Source organism: Hippocampus zosterae, chromosome 2 (genome assembly GCF_025434085.1).
Source record: "Hippocampus zosterae strain Florida chromosome 2, ASM2543408v3, whole genome shotgun sequence".
NCBI lineage: Eukaryota > Metazoa > Chordata > Actinopteri > Syngnathiformes > Syngnathidae > Hippocampus > Hippocampus zosterae.
Genome location: NC_067452.1, coordinates 11,045,641 through 11,065,875, shown reverse-complemented (window position 1 = coordinate 11,065,875; position 20,235 = coordinate 11,045,641). Strand labels below are relative to the sequence as shown.

The following is a 20,235-nucleotide window of genomic DNA, read 5'->3' as shown; positions in this document are numbered from 1 at the left end:
AAAAGGCCAAATAAAGCGTGGTTAAGCTTCTTGGCATGCTTGAATTTTGAAGGCTTGATTTTTGACAGATGTTACGCCGATGTTACCCCAACTTGTCCAAGTGAAGCCGAGCAGACCGGGAGGCTTGTTATAGCCTTGAGTTGTTCATAGAAGCTTGCTTACATTGTAAAATGCGCCTTGCCGTCAGCTAAACCTTTTTACACAATACAACAAAAAGAGAAACACGGCAAAATTCAAAAAAGAAAACCCCTCCCAACTGTAGGCGCCATAAACAGTACTGAATAAAAATGTTCATTTATCCCCTTCAATAGTCATTTATATTTATTATTTCACATTGTGTGTGTAAATGACTAAAATAAATCTCTATTGAATGTATTTTTTGTTAATATTTTGGAAGTCTGGAACAGATTACATTGGAATTGCTATTTCCTACGAGAAATACTGCTTTGGATGTCCTATGAGTTAGTTTTAGTCAGACTCTCTGGAATGATTTCATGAAAACCCAGGCTCCACTGAACTGCCAAATTAACCCCCCAGGCCCCTCCTCATTTGTAGATTAGGTTTGATTTGTAGATGTACAACAAGAGGTATTAGTTAACAGGAATGACGAGAATGTTGGTACTGGCACATGTCCTTCGAATTGTTCCAAAAAAGAGCAATGGAGACTTTTGAGAAGAGAGCTCCCAAGCAGGCCAACACCATCATCACTCCATTTCAAAGGAGATGCTCACTGAACGAATTGGAAAGCTCACAATTAATTGGTTTTCTTGCTCTTCCTGCGGTCGTCACACAAAATGGCGTCCTCAGAGCAGTTGAACACACACCGTCCTAAACGGGTCCCGGTTTATTTCATCAGACCTCAAGTCTGCGTGAAATAAAGCTGCTCCCAGGCATAAACACAGGATCCGAACCTCACAACCTCCACACAAATACACATGACTACGAGATTTAGTGCGCCTAACACAGCTTGTCATACATCACGTCATTATCAGCACATCAACTGTCAAATGATAAAAAACAAAAACAATTAAAGAAAATAATCCATAAGCGATCAAATAAATAAAAAGAGGTCCAGCCTCAATGTGGGAACAAAAGTAATTCGCCCCCCCCAAAAAATAAAATGTATACAAGGCAATATGAGTGAAATGGAGTCGCTTTGTGACGAGAGGACAGCCAGTGAGAGCATGTCTGAATTTGCATTCTTTGTTTTTCTTTTCTTATTTTTTAAATTTCATTGACCCATATATTTACGTTGAACTGGTCAATTTAGCATACACTTAAATGAAAGAAGGGCAATTATTTGACCGCCCTGTACTAGCAGAACGTTGGCTGATGTCCGTGCGCGAAGTTCGACTCGCTCGCGACTCGACAAAACAAGCTGACAGGGTTGGAAATGGACGAGATAGAAGCTGATGCCTTAAATATTCAGATCTGAAAGAAAGACGTATTTAATTTTAAAATAATATTACTGAAGGCGGGCATCGATACAATGCTAAAGAGGTTTACAGTGGGTGGGGGCACGATGCAACCTGACGAATCGATCAAAAAAACTCCTGTAAACACTATCTGGACAGTGACAGCAATCAAGTATCTCTACCTCCAGTTAGCTCATGTGAAAACTGAGGTGATCTCACACACACACACGCACACACACACACGCACACACACACACACACACGCACACACACACACGCACACACACACACGCACGCACACAAAATTGGGTCTGTGATTATGCAAGGCAAACAAAGTGGGGTCTGAAGTCAATCCTGTCACTCTCACTCTGGTGACACGACAATTTGATCAATTGTCCATGTGCATCGGCTCTCCTTCGCTAACATACTCTCGGACAAGAATGCAGAGGTTCTGAGAAGACGTCGTTCTTCATGTGTTGACTTGCGCCGAACACAAGCTTTGCATACACAGTCTGTCTCTGTAGTCCAATGCGAGTGTATGCTAGCACCTGCGCTATTGCATCGGTATGGTGAGGCAGTCGGTTCGAAATTCATCTCTGTGATATTACGGCTTATTGCTAACAGGACGAGAAAACGCTCTCCCACCCACAGCCACTCGCTGGCAGCCATGTACACCGAAAGCAACAACGCAAACACAAATATCACAGTCTTCAAATGGTATGTTCACAGGGTAAAATATAATTGTAGGAAATTAGCAAGGTATTTATAAACTCTAAATTTAGCGTCAATTATCTCACATGTAGATGATTGAACACTCTTCATAGTTCTTTTCATTTGTAGATTTTGGCATACGTTTTGCAGAACCAGCTGCAAGCTCCCACGCAGTAAAATGTGTGTGTTTGTGTGTGTGCGCATGCAAATATTTTCACACGACTACTGCATTCATGTAAGAAGTGCAAAAGCAAAATAAGAGACCACATCACCACTTTTTAAGTCAAACCGCTACGCACGTGCAAGAGTGGCAAGTGTGTCTCACGGCCTATTTTGTAGAACTAATTTAAACTGAAGTGCAGTGATGAGTTAATCGCAGACTCAATGAAGGAAATTAATGACTCGATGGGTGTTGAAGGCCAAAATGGTGCAAAAGGCATGTGGACTGTGGACACTGAAGACTAGATAATCCCAGATGAGTGAAGTGGTGGACTGTGGCACAAAAAAGTGCAGCATTTTTCCAGATTTTCTTGTATGATTTAGCCAGCACGCCTATTTCGAGTCTTCTTTTTTTTTTCTTTTTTGAATACCCACAAAAGGAAGAAAGCACGAACAAACTAAAAAGCTTTTTCAGCAGTGCCGCAACTGGTGAGATATGGCTGATGTCCCAGAGGACTTTTGATTCCCAGGTGGTTTCTCAGTCCAGCTTTGCCTACATCAGTAGTCGGCTACAGGTGCAAGACTTCTGCTCAAGCTGACCGTGACGTTGGTGTAGAGAGGCCTCTTGGACACTAGGGGGGAGTAGTTTAAGTTGTTCAGACCATCCACTTTCTGCCTCTCCTTTGAGTGGCGGAGAAGACTATACCTGCGGGAGCAATCACACAATTCATCACGTTTGCTTTTTTCAAGGTATTTCAGTTTAACTTCTACAGTGAGGACTTAGCATATGTTTGGATTAAACGTATATGTTTGTCCAGTTACCACACAGACCATGTTGTGTCAAATATATAAAAATAACAGAGTCACTCACAACAGGTGTGAAACTCCTCTTCATTTGTGTCTGAATGACAGTGTTCCATTTGGGCTTTGGTGGCCAGGTCACGCGGTACCGCATGAGCCACAATGGATAATTGATTTACCGGTAATTGTCTCCGTACTATTTAATTCTATTATGTTTTTATAAAGTACAGTTTTCCTGAGCACTAGTTGCCCTTTAAAAAAAACTCGTATTTCAAGGCACTGCATTTGTAATGTTTAAAGCATCTGAAGACATAAACATAAGACATGAATAACATAACACTGAATTCCACCGCCATGAATGCAACTTGAAATCTGAGAGGTTGGAAATATGTCACATGCAAAGTCTTGAAACAAGTTCGAATTCCCTTCAAGTCACCGCTCGGGTTTTTCATGTGACTGGCTCACATGAGCCTAAGCTTCACTCCAATTAGAGAGTGCGAGTGTGCGTGTGAATGAATTTAGCATGGAACTGACCTCCCCAGGAACTGGACCTCTCCGCGATGGTGGTGTGGAATGGACATGTAGCGCCCCAGCTCTCCGTGTGGTCTGCTTACGGTGTAATTGGCGTACAGCACCCTACAAACACAGTCGTGAATGCATGAATACTCCGGTGGCGACACAAATTACCGTATGTTCATAGAATGCCTGACCAGACTCAGCCTGGAACATAATTATGGACATACAAGTGCAGTAGCGGATTCAAATCAGGAGAAAAGACCAGTACTGTGTGCGCATAGCTGTACATGCTCAAACCAAGTGGAAAGACAAATCTGTGTGGAAAAAGGTACTGTAGATGCAGGGGACGGGGACGGGGACGGGGACGGGAACCCCCCCCCCCCAAAAAAAAAAACAAAAACGACACACAACCAGATTCGTCGGTTCATCTGTCTCTTGGACATACTTAATGTCATATTGGTCACTTGCTACAATTGGACACGTTGAGAGGATTGTGTGCGTAGGTGTGTGTGTCTCTGTTCTTACCTGTTCCAAAGGTCATCGTCCTCTCCTCCCCAGCCCCAGAATGCATTAGGAAATCCATTAATCCTATTGAACTGTCCCACTCTCAGGCCGCTGACACCGCCAAAGAACTCATTGTACGGAAGCCTTAGAGGAACAATTAGATGTATATTAAATGAATATTAAGCTTGAGCCACACTTACTAGAAAACCCCAAGGAGTCAGTATCTGGACTCACATGTACGAGTACTTGTCAAGCTTGACTGCAAAGTGTCTGGGCATGTCCGTGCAGCCATAGTAGTTCCTGTCATTCTCCATGAGGTGGTCCACATCATGGAACACCAGACAGTCCCAGTCCAGATCCTTCATGGCCTCCTTGTAGCCCACATTGAACAACATGGCTCGGTTAAACGGCTCTGTGCCAGCCTGGACGGAGAAATTCAAAATGTTTAATTGATGAAGGAACACGCGTGTCCTCACCTTGTGGGAGGGCCACTTGGTTGCAAGATGGAATGAGCACTTCAAAGGCCTCTTTACATTTGGAGGGGAAAAAAAAACACTCGACGACACGCAGAACATCACATGACCGATCAAGCTATAGTATTTTAGTCTAATAATAACACTCTAGGTGTTTTTGACCAGCTTATCTATGCCAATATCACACAAAAACATTTTTCAAAAAATGGATGGATGGAAAAAAAATCAATTTCTCTGGAACCCAATATCCAATTTTCACCGTTCTTGGTGTATTCAGGTTGAAGGGACTAAACTTTTGACAGGGTGTCATTTTGAGAGGTCGAAATGTTCGGTGGAAAAACTGGCAAAAAGCTCAATGCAAGCATACCTGCTCAATGACATAAAAGCCAAACTGGAGCCTCTGTTTCTGCAGCACTGGCACGAGATGTCTCAGGAGGATGGGCAGATGCTCATGTCGGTTCCTGAACGGGACTAAGATTGCCACCTAGGGCGACAAAAGGTAGTCAAAGAGACATGAGCTGACATGCATGTGGACTTAGATCAGGAGAAAAAAAAAAGATATTTAATCAATCACGGATGAAGCGGGGCAGTCAATGTCGGTTGACAGGCGTGTTGTGGAGATCACACGTGAGTTGCTTCTATTCAAAAATTGCATTTTGAGCTTCCTTTGAAAGTGAATATTAAGCAAACAAAAGTCACATGAATGAAAAGCACACGCAGAGAGCTTATTGTTAGTTGAGAGAGCCAAGCCTGATGTATAGGAGAGTGAATATCAACATTTGTTTGTCAGCGCACCCTCCTGGGGCATTCATGAGCCCCATGAGACATATGGATGGCATGCAGGACTGCTGGACACAAGCAAAGAGAAGAACTCTTTGTTCCATTATTGAAAAAAATGACTTCTCAGCCATCCAGAAGATCAATTCAATGCCCCGAGAATACAATGAGAGGAATGACTGAGGATTTTAGCGCTTCAACTTGTCGGGCTTCAAGTGAAATTAAACAGACAGAGAAAGTCGAGTGTGATCATCAGGGGGCGACTGCGGGCTTTTTGGCGACTGCTCCTCCGCACTGTGCGGTGACATACCTTCCAGCGAGGTAAACAGTCTTTGGGCTTCCAGTGGCCTCCTGGGGCAAGAGTAGTCTCTTGCAGCAGTGATCGCTCCACATCTTCCAGTGACACCTCACTCATATTCACCTCCAACCTACCCTCTGTGTTTGCAGGAAAAACACACGGGTTGTATAATATGAAAGAGTGGTAAGGAAAACGACAAAAAGCAATATTCGTTAATGATTACAACAAGTGGTTAGAGGAGCAGCATGTAGGAGGGAAAAAGAGCAATGTGATTGAAACGCTTTGATGGTTGAACGCTCAGAAGCATAATTAGGCACAGTAAGCTATTCCCTGGAATGACTTAACATTTGTATAAATCATCAATCAAAACCAAAAACTGAAATGCCAAAACCTATTGGAGAATAAAATTGTAACAGTAATCGAGTTTTTTTTCTTCTTTTTTAGAGAGACTTTGATGTGAAGTGTGCATCCATCAACCTTTTAGGTCCGCACAGTTGCCTTCAACATTTGCTTTTCAAGATTCCATTTGTACGACTGGATTTGATGACGCCACCAGTATGACAGCTGGAACAATGGCTTGATGTGTAACACAAGTTCATCAAGTTTGGAATGGGTAACCACTTTTTAGTAATTCACTTCCTAGAAATCGCTTGTTAGCTCACCTGACAATTCCGCATTGGTTCCTCTTAAGTGTACAAATCAGTGATGATGTCACAGGCAAGTCATGTATTTTGGTTCTGAACTTTCCCAACATGAGGCTAACGTTTGACATAACATTCTTTTGTTTGTATGTTTATTTTGACTCAGAATAACTCAGACTTGATCTTAGTTTTACTGTTTGGTGCTTTCTACCGTCCTTGTCCTTGTCCGTCCTGATTTATTGCTTTATTGTTGTAGATACACGTACAGCACTTTGTATGCAGCGGTGGCTGTTTCGAAGTGCTCTATAAATACAGTTGAGTTGAGTTGAGTTGAGTTGATGTGTGGGGCATTGTGTTTGCTCTGTCGCGTCCGAGAATGTAACACGACAGCCACTTTTTTATTATGTGATCTTGTGCCTCACTTTGCAGACATGACCAATCAACCAATGGTTAACCCTTTCATGTGCCTTGTAACATGTTAAGATGATATTATGTCCACTGTAGTAACCGCTATCCCTGAAAGGGTTAATCCAGCGAATACCGTTACACCATCGAATAATTGCAGTGTGCATATGTAACAGATGCCAGCTCACAATGTCCAAAATTTCAAAACTTCAGTCCTCAAAGCCTGAAGAGTAGTGCTAGTCATTGGGTTAGCTGCCCAGGCTCTAAGCCAGTGGGTAGTCAACTTGGTTCTCCACATGGGGAGCAGGGGGTGGGGGGTCCGTGGTAGACCCGCACCGGATGACAACCCTCACATTTGGGCTCCAAAGTACAATGAGTTCCTAAGTTTTGTTGTGACAAGAGTAGGGATGGTCTGATCCAATCAATGGATCAATATCTAGTCTGATCCAGGCCAAAATGACTTGATTTGTAATGGATTGTTTTTATTAGAACCAATCCGATGAAATCCCGAAGCCAAAACTATCTCATATATCCTCATCTTCAGGTTACACAACAAGCCACAGCACAGACAATCTGTCACCACGGTTGCCATGTGCTGGTGTTTTCGTCACGTAAGCAGAAGCCCACAGTTGGACACATTCTTCAGGGCACAAGATTAGTTGTTACAGTAATCCCTCGTTTACCGTGGTTAATGGGGACCAAAACCACCCGCGATAAACGATAATCCGCGAAGTAGCGACCAATAAACACATACAGGATAAAAAAAATAAAATAAAATAAATAATAATAATTTAAGTCCACAAACGGTCCGCGAGAAGCTGCAAAACAACAGCAAGTCATATAGAGCGACATATACAGTACTGTACTCCATGTATATATTAAAAAAATAAATTATGTTTGAAAAAATCCACGATGCACTGAAGCCGCGATAAACGAACCGCTAAATAGCGAGGGATTACTGTATACAGTGAACATTGCTTTTAGATGTCAGTATCAACAGCAACTACAATTTCTACAGTGACAAAAAGCATTGGATCGTATAGGATCGGTATGGACCGATCCTCCAGCATTGGTATCCACCAATGCTGGAGGATGCACCAACATTGGTATCGGTGTTGGATATGAAAAAGTTAAATAATAATATTTGATAGGGTAAATTAATGATAACATTGAATGAGAATCGATAGGACAATCAGCAAGGAATCGGGTCATACTTTAGCTGATAGAATCCGAATTGCTAAATTCTTATTAATTCCCATCCCGACTCCCGTAACACCCAAATACGACTGGAAAACGGGACCGGCCATAATATTAGAGGCACCAAAAATAACCCGGACAACAAATATTTAAGGGAAGCTAAAACAAAATCAACAATAAACTTACTCATAGAGGGTAGCTTCTCAGGGCAAACTTGTGAGTGGAGGTACGTGAAGCCCTCAGGGAGGTATGCAGTGGGAGGGGCATCACTCTCACTCATGTTAAAGTCATAAGAGTAATCTGGAAACGGGCACAGATGTCAGTTCGTGTCTTAGAAAGTATTATTCATGCATGAGCCGTCCACAATCCTCATGGGCCTCAGTGTAGAAAGATCTACGATGGGTTAGGTACCTGTGCCATTGCTGTAGGCACCTCGCACCACCTGCTCCAGGACCTGAGCACCGATATTCTTCACATTTTCTCTGATCCGGATCCCTCTGGCTTGGACCATGAACACATACTCGTTCACTGTGGAGAGAGACACAGACAAACGTTAGGTTTGTGCTCCCACTCATTGTGTTTCGTCCTAGCACATTCAAAGAAGAACTCAGGCTGATGTGGGTGGAAGAGTCCACAATAGTCCGTCGATGCGAAACAAAGTCTGGCACTTTCTTTACAGATACAGTAATATGTAAATGTAACCATTGATCCCCACATCTCCTCCCACTCCTGAATTCTTACCGGGAGCTGTTTCGTGTAATTCACTCTTAAGCCATCAGCCAAGAAGCTATTAATTATTGGATCGACAATAGCAAACAAGGAGCTCAAAAACTGAGTGGTTAGATTATATCAGTGTTTCTCAAATAGTGGGGCGCGCCACCCTGGGGGGGCGTGAGGCTCCATCGGGGGGGGGGGGGCGCGTTTGACCTTGGGGAACATGTTTTTTTATTTTTTTACTGTCCTAAAATAACTTGCAGTTGCACCTCCACTACGTTGGGGGGCAGTGGCGCTCTCATTGGTAGAGTTTGCGCAGGGAGGATTCTCGGGAAGGAAATATGACGAGGCGTATGTAGAGCTTGGCTTCAATGTGCCTGCGATGGCAGACAAGGGAAGATCGACGTGCTTACTTTGTCTAAAGGTTTTGGTCGTGGAGAGCATGAAGCCAAATAAATTAAGGCGCCACTTAAAGACATTACACCCCAATCACGCTGATAAGCAGCTTGAGTTTTTTTTCAGCGAAAACGTGCCGAATATTGCTAACAATCATGCCGCTTTGTGACTGCTACTTCAGTAAACTAAAATCCCTAAAATGAGCAGGAGACGAGAGTTGCTGTGTCCTGCTTCAAACCTCGCTTCGAAAAGCTGTGCATTGCAAAACGTGCTCATTGTAGCCATTAATCCAGACATCATCTTTGATTAAGTAAATTTTAAAAAGGCGCAAATAATTTTATATATTTTTGTTTTGCTGGTTAGTTTTTTTTTAAATATTGTGCACCTGAGATAATGTTGGTGATTAGTTTGAATGCATTATTAGTTATTGAGTTTATCATTTTATTTTTCAGTATCATATGGTTTGACATGGTCAGTCAAAAAATATTTATTGTTGAACTAAGGATTCATTGTTATTTTTGAATTTCAGGTGCACTTTAAATCTTTTCTGTTCCAGTTACTAAAGCTATTCTTTGTTGTAAGTTGGTCCATATTTCTTTCTTTTTATATTCTCTTATACATTAATAAGGATACAGTGTTATGCAAAGGTGTACTTATAACAATTTTATAGACAAATGATACTACAGTGTTTATAGTCATGCGAGGGGGGGTGCGAGATGTTTTCCTCCTGCTTGGGGGGGCATGACAGAAAATAATTGAGAACTACTGGATTATATCCATCTCTGGTGTGGATATCCCACAGACCTCAGGTACTGTACACTCTATTATATGCTTTAATTTATTAACATCTTGCCAAGTATAGAAAAATAAATCTTGTGAAAGTCCTTTCTAACTACGAGAAATAATAAGTGACAATGACTTGGCCAATGAACTTGTGTTAAACAGCATTTACCTACAGAGTACGAAAAGCTAGTGTTTAAAACCCCCAAACAAAACGTCACAGCTGACCTAAAACTGCCCCTAAAATATTTTTCTCTCCCTTGGTGACTCAATCAAGGGAATTTCCTGACATGGGAGGGTAGAGGTGGGGGGGGGGGGGGGGGGGGGGACGGAAACGAAATGGAAAGGATGAATGAATTGACTGCTCGGGTCTGTCATAATGTAATTGCTGTGTGTTCCCTTGTTAGGCAACAGACATTCATCTACTGACTGCGAGTCATCAATGATGATTTGTAATGGAGGGAAAAACGGGCACTAACAGGATAAAAGATAAACATATGCTGCAGTTGTTCTATCAGTTGATGGAATGCCAGATAAAAACTCACCGATAGACTTATTGGGCGAATGCTGAGCAAGAACACGTTCACATTATTTTCAATATGAAAGCATGAGATCAGGGAAACAAGTGACGGAAAAAGCAGTAAGGCTGGTTGGTCTTGGTCTTACAGTTGATTGCTCAAGTCGTAAACTGTTTCCAAAGAAAACAGTAAAAGGAGAACTACCTCCCTATCGTCGATCACAGGTTTAACATGTTGTTCTGGATAGGGGTGGAACGATACATATATTTAATCGATGTATTGATGTGTCTGCCCCGCGATCGAGCAACATCGATAGGCACTGGACTCGTGCACATGGAAAAAATGACAAATGAGACTACTTGGCCACAACTCTGAACAGTGTTTTGACCACTTAGATTTTTTGTTTGACTGGGAAATATATGCTAGCACAACACTGCTACAGTTGAATGGCTTCCTCTGTAAACCTGCAACTCAGCACAATCCCTCCACCAGTAATCCAGAGCAAGCAATCCCAACATGATGCACACCCCTTGATGAATGCATGTGCATGTCATTGTCCATGTGCATGTGAGTAATAGCACTGAGCTATAAATCCATTGGATGTGAGTTGTCATCAGTAATTGTATTTCCGTTTCCATCCCATTCATCTTGTTCAGCACAAAGTGCCTACCTTGCAGGACGAGACACTCGAGGTGAAACAGCGACTTTGACAGAAGTTATCAGCATCAAATGGGAATCAGAGAAAATATTGTATGTGTGTATCCAAGTATGTATATGTGAATATCATGACAGACTCAGCCGAAACACACTCCCGAAAATAATTGCACCCCCCCCGTGAAAATGTCTCTCACACGCGCACAATCTCTCTTGCTGATGACACTCTGTGATGCCATAAGATGGAAAATTGCTTAGAGACGTCTGGAATGTGACCCAATCCTACAGGCACCAACCTACTTTGACAAGTGTCCTTTCCATTACTGCCAAGCATATGGAGATGGCACTCCTGCTACTACATACAAGTGAATGCTTGGGTTGCGCACTTGACATTTTATTTATCAAGGTTGAAAATTATGACAGCGGATATAAGTGTCGAAAAGCGTACCATTTAAATGTTAAAAAAAGGGGTACAGCAGACAAAAAAACAAAAAACAAAAAGAGACAACAGTCCAAGTTGTATCCCACCACTCGACAAAAAGTCAGATGGGATAAGCTCCAGCTCACCTGCAACCCTAATGAGGATAAGCGGTATAGAAAATGGATGGATGCATGGGTGGAAGTCCAGACGATGACAGTCAAGCCTGAACCCTCTTCAACAATAAACATGGCCGCTGTTAAGCAGACAGAATGATGTAGCAACTTGTTAGCCTGGTGAAGGTCACTCTATTTATGGTAGAGCTGGGCGGTGGACAAAATATATTGCCAAGAAAATATATAACATTTTATAAGGTCACTTTTTTTTTACAATTGTCTTTTCGTCATTTGTCAGCTGCATCAAACTGCATGCAATTAATCCGTCAAATAAGCTTGATTTGATGGGCAAAGGCTTTCACTTAACAATTTTATGGCGCACTGCTGCCACCAGGTGAAAGACTGAAATATACAGGGAAGTGAAACAAAAGAGTCATTGTACATAACAAACCTACGGTGCAAAATGAAGTCTAAGAAACAATAAAAATGAGTAAATAACGAGATGAGTGAATACAAATAAATATTACTGTGCTGGGAAAGAATACACTAACAAGTAATCCGTAATTATGAAAAACGAATGCACTCAAGGCATGCTGCATATGCCCTCAAACTAGACAAGCACAGCAGTTTTTACTTTGATCCTCTTCAAAACACAAAGAACAGCATCTTTTCTGTTTTTCCAAAATTGAACGGTGGAGATTTCCCCCAAAAAACTTTGGGCCGGTTATGTCGGCTGCAGCCAGGTAGTTGGCAGGTTGAGGCAAGACGCCGCTGCAGCTAGCGATAGCAAGTTAGCAATAAGGTTTGGTTGACTACCACCGCCTGCTTAACATGTTGCTGTTTCGCTGCTAAATCAGCAGTCACAGCCTCCATAGCTCGCCTCCATGGCGGTGTATGAACTACACTTCTTACAAGTATCGTTTTCATGACGGAATTACGAGGAGTGATTAATCAGAGGGAAAACCATAGAATCCATGCTAATTGCTAAGCTAACGCTATGCAATCGTAAAAGACCAGAATTAAAGTGCTTGGCAACGTGAGTAAACAGCTTCATTTTAAATGTTGCGCTAAAAGAGTGTGTGGACGCAACTTTTTTTGTTTACATATATTGTATAATTAATGTGTAATGTTCCTGAAAAAGGTCTCGGTGTAACCACGTTAAAGCGACACGTATACAAATTTGAGGAGAAAAATAGCAGGAAATTTAAGTGTCGGAGAGGAAATTAATACAAAATAATACAACACGCAAAGCTAAACAATAAATGTTACGCCGTTCTGTTTGTCAGCCAGGAAGAAAGGCCTAGAAGATTAAATGTATGTTAACATTGAGGATACGTGATTCCAAAAATGGATGCAGATAGGATATTGAATGCATACAATATTAAAAATGTGATTTGATTTCACAATACAGTTCTTAATATTGATTTTGACTTTTGATATCTGCAAAATAAATGTTTTCAAAATTTCAGTACAGTAAAGTCCACAATTTTCTATCGGCAACATTAATTTTTATGCCTCTTATTTAGATTGACATATACCAGTACCTTTGACAAAAGTATGTTCTGTACTTCTGTTTACATTTGATAACTTTATAGAGTAGCACCACTGGATACATTTCACATTTGATACTGGTCTGTTGAATGTCGCTCCAAAATAAAGTCATAGTCTAGAATAACTGAAAATATATTGCTGTTTATCATTATCATGTTATAAAATCATCACTATCGTGGTAGATGATTTTTTCGATATTGCCCAGCACTAATTCATGGCCCATTCGAGGGATTTTCAAATTGTGATCAATCAACAACCTATTCCACACAATCTTCATTATTCTCAGTGGTTACGTAACCCACGAATTGGTTCTAATTTCCATTGCGGGTGACTACGGTGTCACACTGCATACTTCCACTGCACAGGAAGCAAAGCATAAAGGCCTGGACATTGTCATGCTTTCCTTGAAAAATTGTGGGCACTCCTCTAAAAGCACAGTGACTGTATTCATTCAAGGGTTGAGCTTGCGGGAAATACTCTTGCAGGAGACAGATAATGTCAACATTTGATTCCGTTTCCAGCAAAGCAGCATAGACGCATCTCTGTGGAATGAAGTAATGGTGAGTGCAAGGCATTGGAGGCTAGAAACAGTGACAAATGCAATTAGACATATGAGACTCAGCGTTCAGAGGAAGAAAATGTGGCAGTCGACAACACAAGGCCACTTGTACCAGACTGAGCAGTGGCTAAGGGATGTGCATGGAATGATATCCAAATGTCACGATACAATATTATCATGACATGAACCTCACAATATGATAATTACTACAATATTGTGGGAGGTTAGTGATATTATAAAAAAGGAAAAACATTACTGTAATAATTAAAAAAGGTCATAGCACTGAGAAAAATAAAAGCACAAAATTGTGCTGTTGTACATAGTAGCAGCACTGACAGAGAAATAAGCTTGTCCAGTCTCTCCCTCTCCCCCTCTCCCCCTCACTCACTCACTCACTCACTCACTCACTCACTCACTCACTCACTCACTCACTCACTCACTCACTCACTCACTCACTCACTCACTCACTCACTCACTCACTCACTCACTCACTCACTCACTCACTCACTCACTCACTCACTCACTCACTCACAATTGGAGTGTTCAATTAACCTACGGTGCATGGCACAGAGGGGAACATTCTTCAAACGGCAAGGCCGGTGCCCGGAATCGTGCCTTGCACCTCTGTGCTGTGAGAGGGACGTGCTAACCAGTCAACCACCATTTTGATCATTGAGAGATAAGGGTTCAAAAGAAGGAGGACAACAAAACGGGCACAATTCCGTGGGCCGTACATCCCAAACCCCTGAGCCTATTGACCCGAAATTTAAGATTTTGTTTTGTGCCATCACTATCAACAAGTACACCAAGTTTTGCATTAAACAACGCTGTCATCAACAGAGTTTCCACTGTGCTACATGATGATTGACGATACAAAATTAGAAAGCTACCACATTTCCATCGTGCTCCAGAAACAAAAGGGGATCTATCAAGCATGAAAGTAGACCTTGAACAACCTTATGTGCTATAGCTTCGACAGAGCAAGTAATCCACATGCCAAATCCCGTCCACCTTTCGCTCATTCTGATTGCAGATACCCCTCCACTCTCCCTCCCTGCTCTTCCTTTATCACCACACTTGATCTCTCTCTCTTCTGTTGCCTGTGTAATGTCATTTGCAAAACGGTGTGTCAAATCTGTTTGTACTCACTGATTCATTGAACAATTTAAAAGGATTGGGCCCCATCTTATGTAGACAACTCCAGACTGAGGCTCAGCAATTTACACTGTAACTTGAGTTAATCAAAATAGAAAAAGCCAAACCACCAGGAAACAAAAAAAAAAAGAAACCCTTCCACCCCCAGCTTTATTTTTCCTCTGAAAGGCAATTGACTGCTCTTTGATAGCTCAGCGGTGCTAGGTGATCAGCCTCACGCTGCTGCCTCACTGATAAGAGCTGAAAGGCAGTTTACCTCCCTGTATGCGCACACGCAGTGACCACAAGCACACACCCTATAAATGCACTCCCATCTTTCAAGGATTAAAGCTGTCACTCTGAGAAAAGGGACATTTTTACTGCCACTGCATATCAGTGATGCCCACAGACACCCAGGTAGTGGAGGACCTGAGTTCCAATGTTTTCAGTGAACAGCGAATGAGTGTTATGTCAGAGTCAAAACTAAATTAATGGCACCCATGAGTGAGGTGCCACTCTAAACTGGCCACAGCCCATTTCAACATCTCATAGGGATGTAAAAAGCTGTGCTCGCAACGCATTAGCACATAATGTCTCACATTTAACTCCAATAGCAATGATAATTTGAATGTATTGTTCCCCAGAGGATGCTGAGGATACATATGTTGAAGGTTATGCATTTCTGATAGAGCTTATTTTCAAACAAGCATGTGAAATATGCCACCATTAAAAACAAACCATTATTAATCTTCCCGAAAGGCAATGAGCCTGTTATTGCCTCGTTTAAGCTTCTCTAAGTGATGTCGAGACCCTGAGGCTGGAGTGGATCAATGTAGCAGCGTAATACTCATAACGTAATACAGCAGTTTCAGATGTATGTGATCCTAATGTTATCATGGGAACCCATTTTGTCATTCAGCGGGTTTCTGACTCAAGAGTTCACTAGAGTTTTGGCTACTACGTTTGGGCAGATTCTGAGCATGAACATAGCATATACAGAACACATCCATATTTAAAATGTTATATGTACCTGTGGATGAAATGCTCTAGCGTGTGGTAAAAATATTTGCAAGTGACACGCATGTCACCACTTTCATTCACTTGAATGGACCGATTCAAGAGTGAGACCCGTCTTTCAATATATCTCCATTTTGGCCTTCATTGAAGGTCATGTCCTCTTTCTGGAACAACCTGTGTGTCTTCCTTGACTGATAAGATGCTAGGTGCAGCGCCCGTAAAAGAGGAAATGTGTGGCTATAATAACCTGATAGACGGGGCTCGCTCTCATTCACTTGAATGGATTCGGCGAGATGTGCAACACTCATAAAAATTCACACACATCCACAAGATTCACTATTTCATCCATTGGTACATATGAAATTGTTAATATGATAAAATGCTGCTCTAAAACAATATATGTGTATATGTTCAGTGACACTCTGTGATGCCCTCTATACGAAACAGGTTGATAAAGCTTGCAATGGCATTTATGGGTTGAACCAAAGACATTTCCCCATGTTTGTATGAGCATACATTCATAAATTTGTTGATACAATTGTTATGAAACTTATTTCAACTGGAAAAAGTGAAAACCTGAGTTAACCGCAGGACGTCATTGATGATGGAATTAATCACAAGACAACGGGCACAAAGGAAGCCTCAAAAAGTAATTCTTTCCTTGTGTGGTTAATGTGACATAAAGGAAGTAGTAGTAATAGTAGTCACATGACAGTCATAAGTGGATCACGGGAGTCCTTGTGAAACCCCCCAGCATTGGGCACAAGGGCACAGTCAGTACTTGAACGTGCACTAAAGAAAGCCAACCTACAGCAGAAATTTAAAGCAGACTTTAACCGACCTCTGCAAATGTTTGATTAACAAACACATTTCTCTTGCGTGTACCGGTAATTGTAAACACCTCGATCCAGCCCATATTGAAACATGTTCCAATCTGTAACATTGAATTCCCAAGCAAAGGGGAAGTGTGTTGTGATCAGCAAGGAAAAGAAATATATGCTACAATGGCTAAATCAATCATTCAATCAGACAAAGAATTTGAATTATTTCAATGATAAATAAAAAAATCATTTTGAAAAAGTTGTGGAATATCAATTAAACTGTGTAATGATGACTGAGCTAATCAGAGTATCACGGGGTCAAAAGTCGTACATAGCTTAACCTTAAAATGTATTATGGGGTAAATAAAAATATAATCTCTGAATCATGTTATTCCATGAACATTAAAAATAAGACCAACATGTAACTGTGTCTTTTGCTACCCTAACAAATGGAAAAGGTTTGATAATGTGCCGTGTCATTGACTTGTGACCAGTCCAGGACGTAGCCTGCTTCTCGCCAAGAGTCAGCTGGGATAGGCTCCAGCTCATACAACAAGAAATCCAGAAAAAGGATAGATATAACAGAACACAAAGACAAGCCAGAAGAAGTACAGTAGCGCATTTGTTTAATCAAACTTCAGTCAAGTATTCGGTTGAAACGCTGCAGAAGCATTCTGCAATCTCTACCTTAACGGTTCCACCAAAACCATGAGAGCTTCGGCAAATTTTCTTTGTTTAACAATTAAAACATAAGGCAATTAAAATTGACAGAGTGTGAGGCTCAACTGATCTCAAGTTTATTTATATCGCACTTTGACATGACCTTTGCTGCATATAAAATGCTCTACATGGAGTAAAACTCAATTATACAATGACAAAGACAGTGAAAACACTAAATTAATAACACAAATTCATACTTTTTTAATCAATATCATCAACCAATTATAAGTTATCCAACAACAAATTAATCAATTCCTTGATCAATACGAACAAAAATACAGCAGACACCAGGAAAGACTACAAGGCTGAGTCAAAAGCCTTAGAATAAAAATGCGTCTTAAAACAAGTTTTAAAGATGGACAGAGAGGGGGCTTCCGAACATTTAACGCAAGGTCAATCCGAAGGGAGGGACCTGCAACAGAAAAGGCTTGATTCCCTCTGAGGCTCTGCTTAGTTCTCGGTACTTCCAGTAGCATCTGGTCCACAGACCCAAGGCACCGGGCAGGCGTGCAGGGGTGGAATAGCTCAGAGAAGTACGGTGTTGTGAGAACATTTGAAGATTTGAAAACAAATATAAGTATTTTAAAAGGAGCCCAAAATGATTAGGTAGCCAGTGAAAAGAGGGGGGGGGGCAAAATTAGAGTTACAGTATATGCTCCCTCTTAAGAGCACCAGTTAGGAGGCGAGCAGTAGTTTTAGGAGGCAAGCAGCAGTATTTTGGACCGACTGGAAATGCTTGAGGGAGCACTGTCTGATTCAAAATAACAAAGACACTGATTACTGTTGTGATGTTGAGAAACTAGGACTTTATCTTAGCCAGTTGCTTCAGACGAAAAAAAAGCTGGATTGAACAACAGCACTGATTTGCTTCTAAATTACATCATATATATTTTGACTACACACGGTTTAAAAAGAAACGTCTGATATAACTTAACTTGGGGATTGAAACAGATTAATTGTATATCTATTCATTTCAAATCTAATTCATGTGTGCAATTCAAGGCACTCCACTGTGAAAATGACAGGAGTGGGTGGAAATACAATGACCAGAAACGACATAGCTGCCCAATGGGCATCGGAACTCAAAAGCACTGGCTAGGTAATATATACAGGCAATAGAAGCAAACAAAACAAAGAGACGGATACTCTGAGCAGATGTCCCTTTGACAGGTTTGAAAGTCCACAAATGACAACATTTATCACAGTCTCTGGCATCAGGCCTACTTCCTGAGAGTCCACAAATGACAACATTTATCACAGTCTCTGGCATCAGGCCTACTTCCTGAGAGTCTCCAAAATAAGCTCATGCCCCTCTTTTTCTGCTTCCCATTTCCGCTTGGCTGGTCACTTTCATTCATTAATACAATTTTCATTTATCTAAAGCATCAAGCCTTCCGTTGCCCTCGCTTCCTCATTGTCTTTTTAAAATCAACCCGGACCAATGATCAAAAAGTCTCAATGAATATGCTACTTTGTTTAATCAAGCAGAACACTTGCAAACAATTTCATATTATCCTGTGAGACAAATACTCTTTAGTGCAAGTGCTGGTTTTTAATCAGTGCATTCATTCTTTATAATGGTGGAGCCTTGTTGTCATACTTTGTACTTTAATGAGATAACACTGAGTTACAACCAATAATTTCTCCAAGACAAGTCAACTTTATTGTCAATTTTGCATACTGTATACCTGTACATACAAATATGCTGTGTGTCGATTTACACTTGCCAAAACGAACATACTGTGTGCTGTGTGTTGTGACGTGCAGTGCAATGAAAATACAGACTGCAGTGTGATCATTTACAACAGGTGTCACCAACATTTTTGAGGGTGAGAGCAACTTCATGTGTACCGATTGTGTGAAGGGCTACCAAATTGATACACGTCTGAAATAACATATTTGTCCAAAATACCTTCAATAATATGAGGATGTGTTATTTTTAATACTTGATGATTTAAATTGTCAGACTTTGATCGTGTTTCGAAATGTCTCACAGTACTGCCAATGTTTGCATTTTTAAATCATAATTTCTACTAGCAAATCACAATGTCCAGGCACTGGCGGGCTACTCAAGTGGTCTTCACGGGCTACCTGGTGCCCGCGGGCACCATGTTGGTGACCACTGATTTACAAGCACAGATGGCACACACCGACAGAGCAGGGGGAGAACACGTCTACTCAGCGTTGAATTCCTTTATCTTGGACAAGCCACTCAAGCCCCCTACATGCTCTGCTGCACCATAGTCCATGTGTGCGTATCAGCTAACTGTGTGCATTCAAGACCCTCCCCTGAGTCACCGCGTCTACTGAGACGTTACATGGCACGGAGAACAGATGCGCTGCAAGCATGCGGATGGACACTGCAGAGGTGCCAGGAGCCCTTGTTTTCCCCTCTGCTGCAAGCAAATTGTGAAACACACATTGGTGGGAGGGTGTGTGAAAAATGGAATCAGGAAGGCAGACAGATTTCAACTACCGGTATTTGTATGTGTGTGAGTGACTGAGATAAAGAGAGAGGGAGACAGGGAAATGCACTCTATTTTCCGAGCACAAACTCATTTTATCTTTCCTGCTGTCGCTATTGACTGCATCAATGAGCAAAAATAGCCTGCCCTGAGAGATGGGGTAAGCAAGGTTAACAGAACTGACAAGTTGCAGTACTCAATCGTCCTTCTGCACCAACTGAAAACATGAATAGATTCGCGTAAATAGAAAGATCCATCAAATAAATGGCATTGGGTGCAGAAGAGAGCTGCAAGTGCCAGCTTTTAGAAAAACAAACAAACAAACAAACAAAAATAAACAATTAGGGCAGCAACTAACGATGATTATAAAGTTGATGAATCAGTCAATTGTTTGGCCTATTAATCGATGAATTGGATTAAGAAAAAATGTTTTTATTTCCGTAGTTAATTTTTTTTTTCTCAAATTGATACTGCA

At 41.4% G+C, this 20,235-nt stretch overlaps 1 protein-coding gene across 1 annotated transcript in view; it reads right to left on the bottom strand.

The window, feature by feature from the left end:
- Positions 1–204: 204 nt before the first annotated feature.
- Positions 205–20,235, bottom strand: part of b4galt5 (UDP-Gal:betaGlcNAc beta 1,4- galactosyltransferase, polypeptide 5) — a 44,965-nt gene continuing 24,934 nt past the window's right edge. The window contains exons 2-9 of the mRNA XM_052056828.1: positions 8,309–8,425; positions 8,084–8,197; positions 5,667–5,791; positions 4,947–5,063; positions 4,341–4,528; positions 4,128–4,250; positions 3,621–3,722; positions 205–2,991 (exon numbers count right to left, since the gene is read on the bottom strand). Of these exons, the coding sequence (XP_051912788.1) occupies positions 2,844–2,991; positions 3,621–3,722; positions 4,128–4,250; positions 4,341–4,528; positions 4,947–5,063; positions 5,667–5,791; positions 8,084–8,197; positions 8,309–8,425 (1,034 nt within the window). The 3' untranslated portion in view covers positions 205–2,843. The remainder of the gene's footprint in view (positions 2,992–3,620; positions 3,723–4,127; positions 4,251–4,340; positions 4,529–4,946; positions 5,064–5,666; positions 5,792–8,083; positions 8,198–8,308; positions 8,426–20,235) is intronic.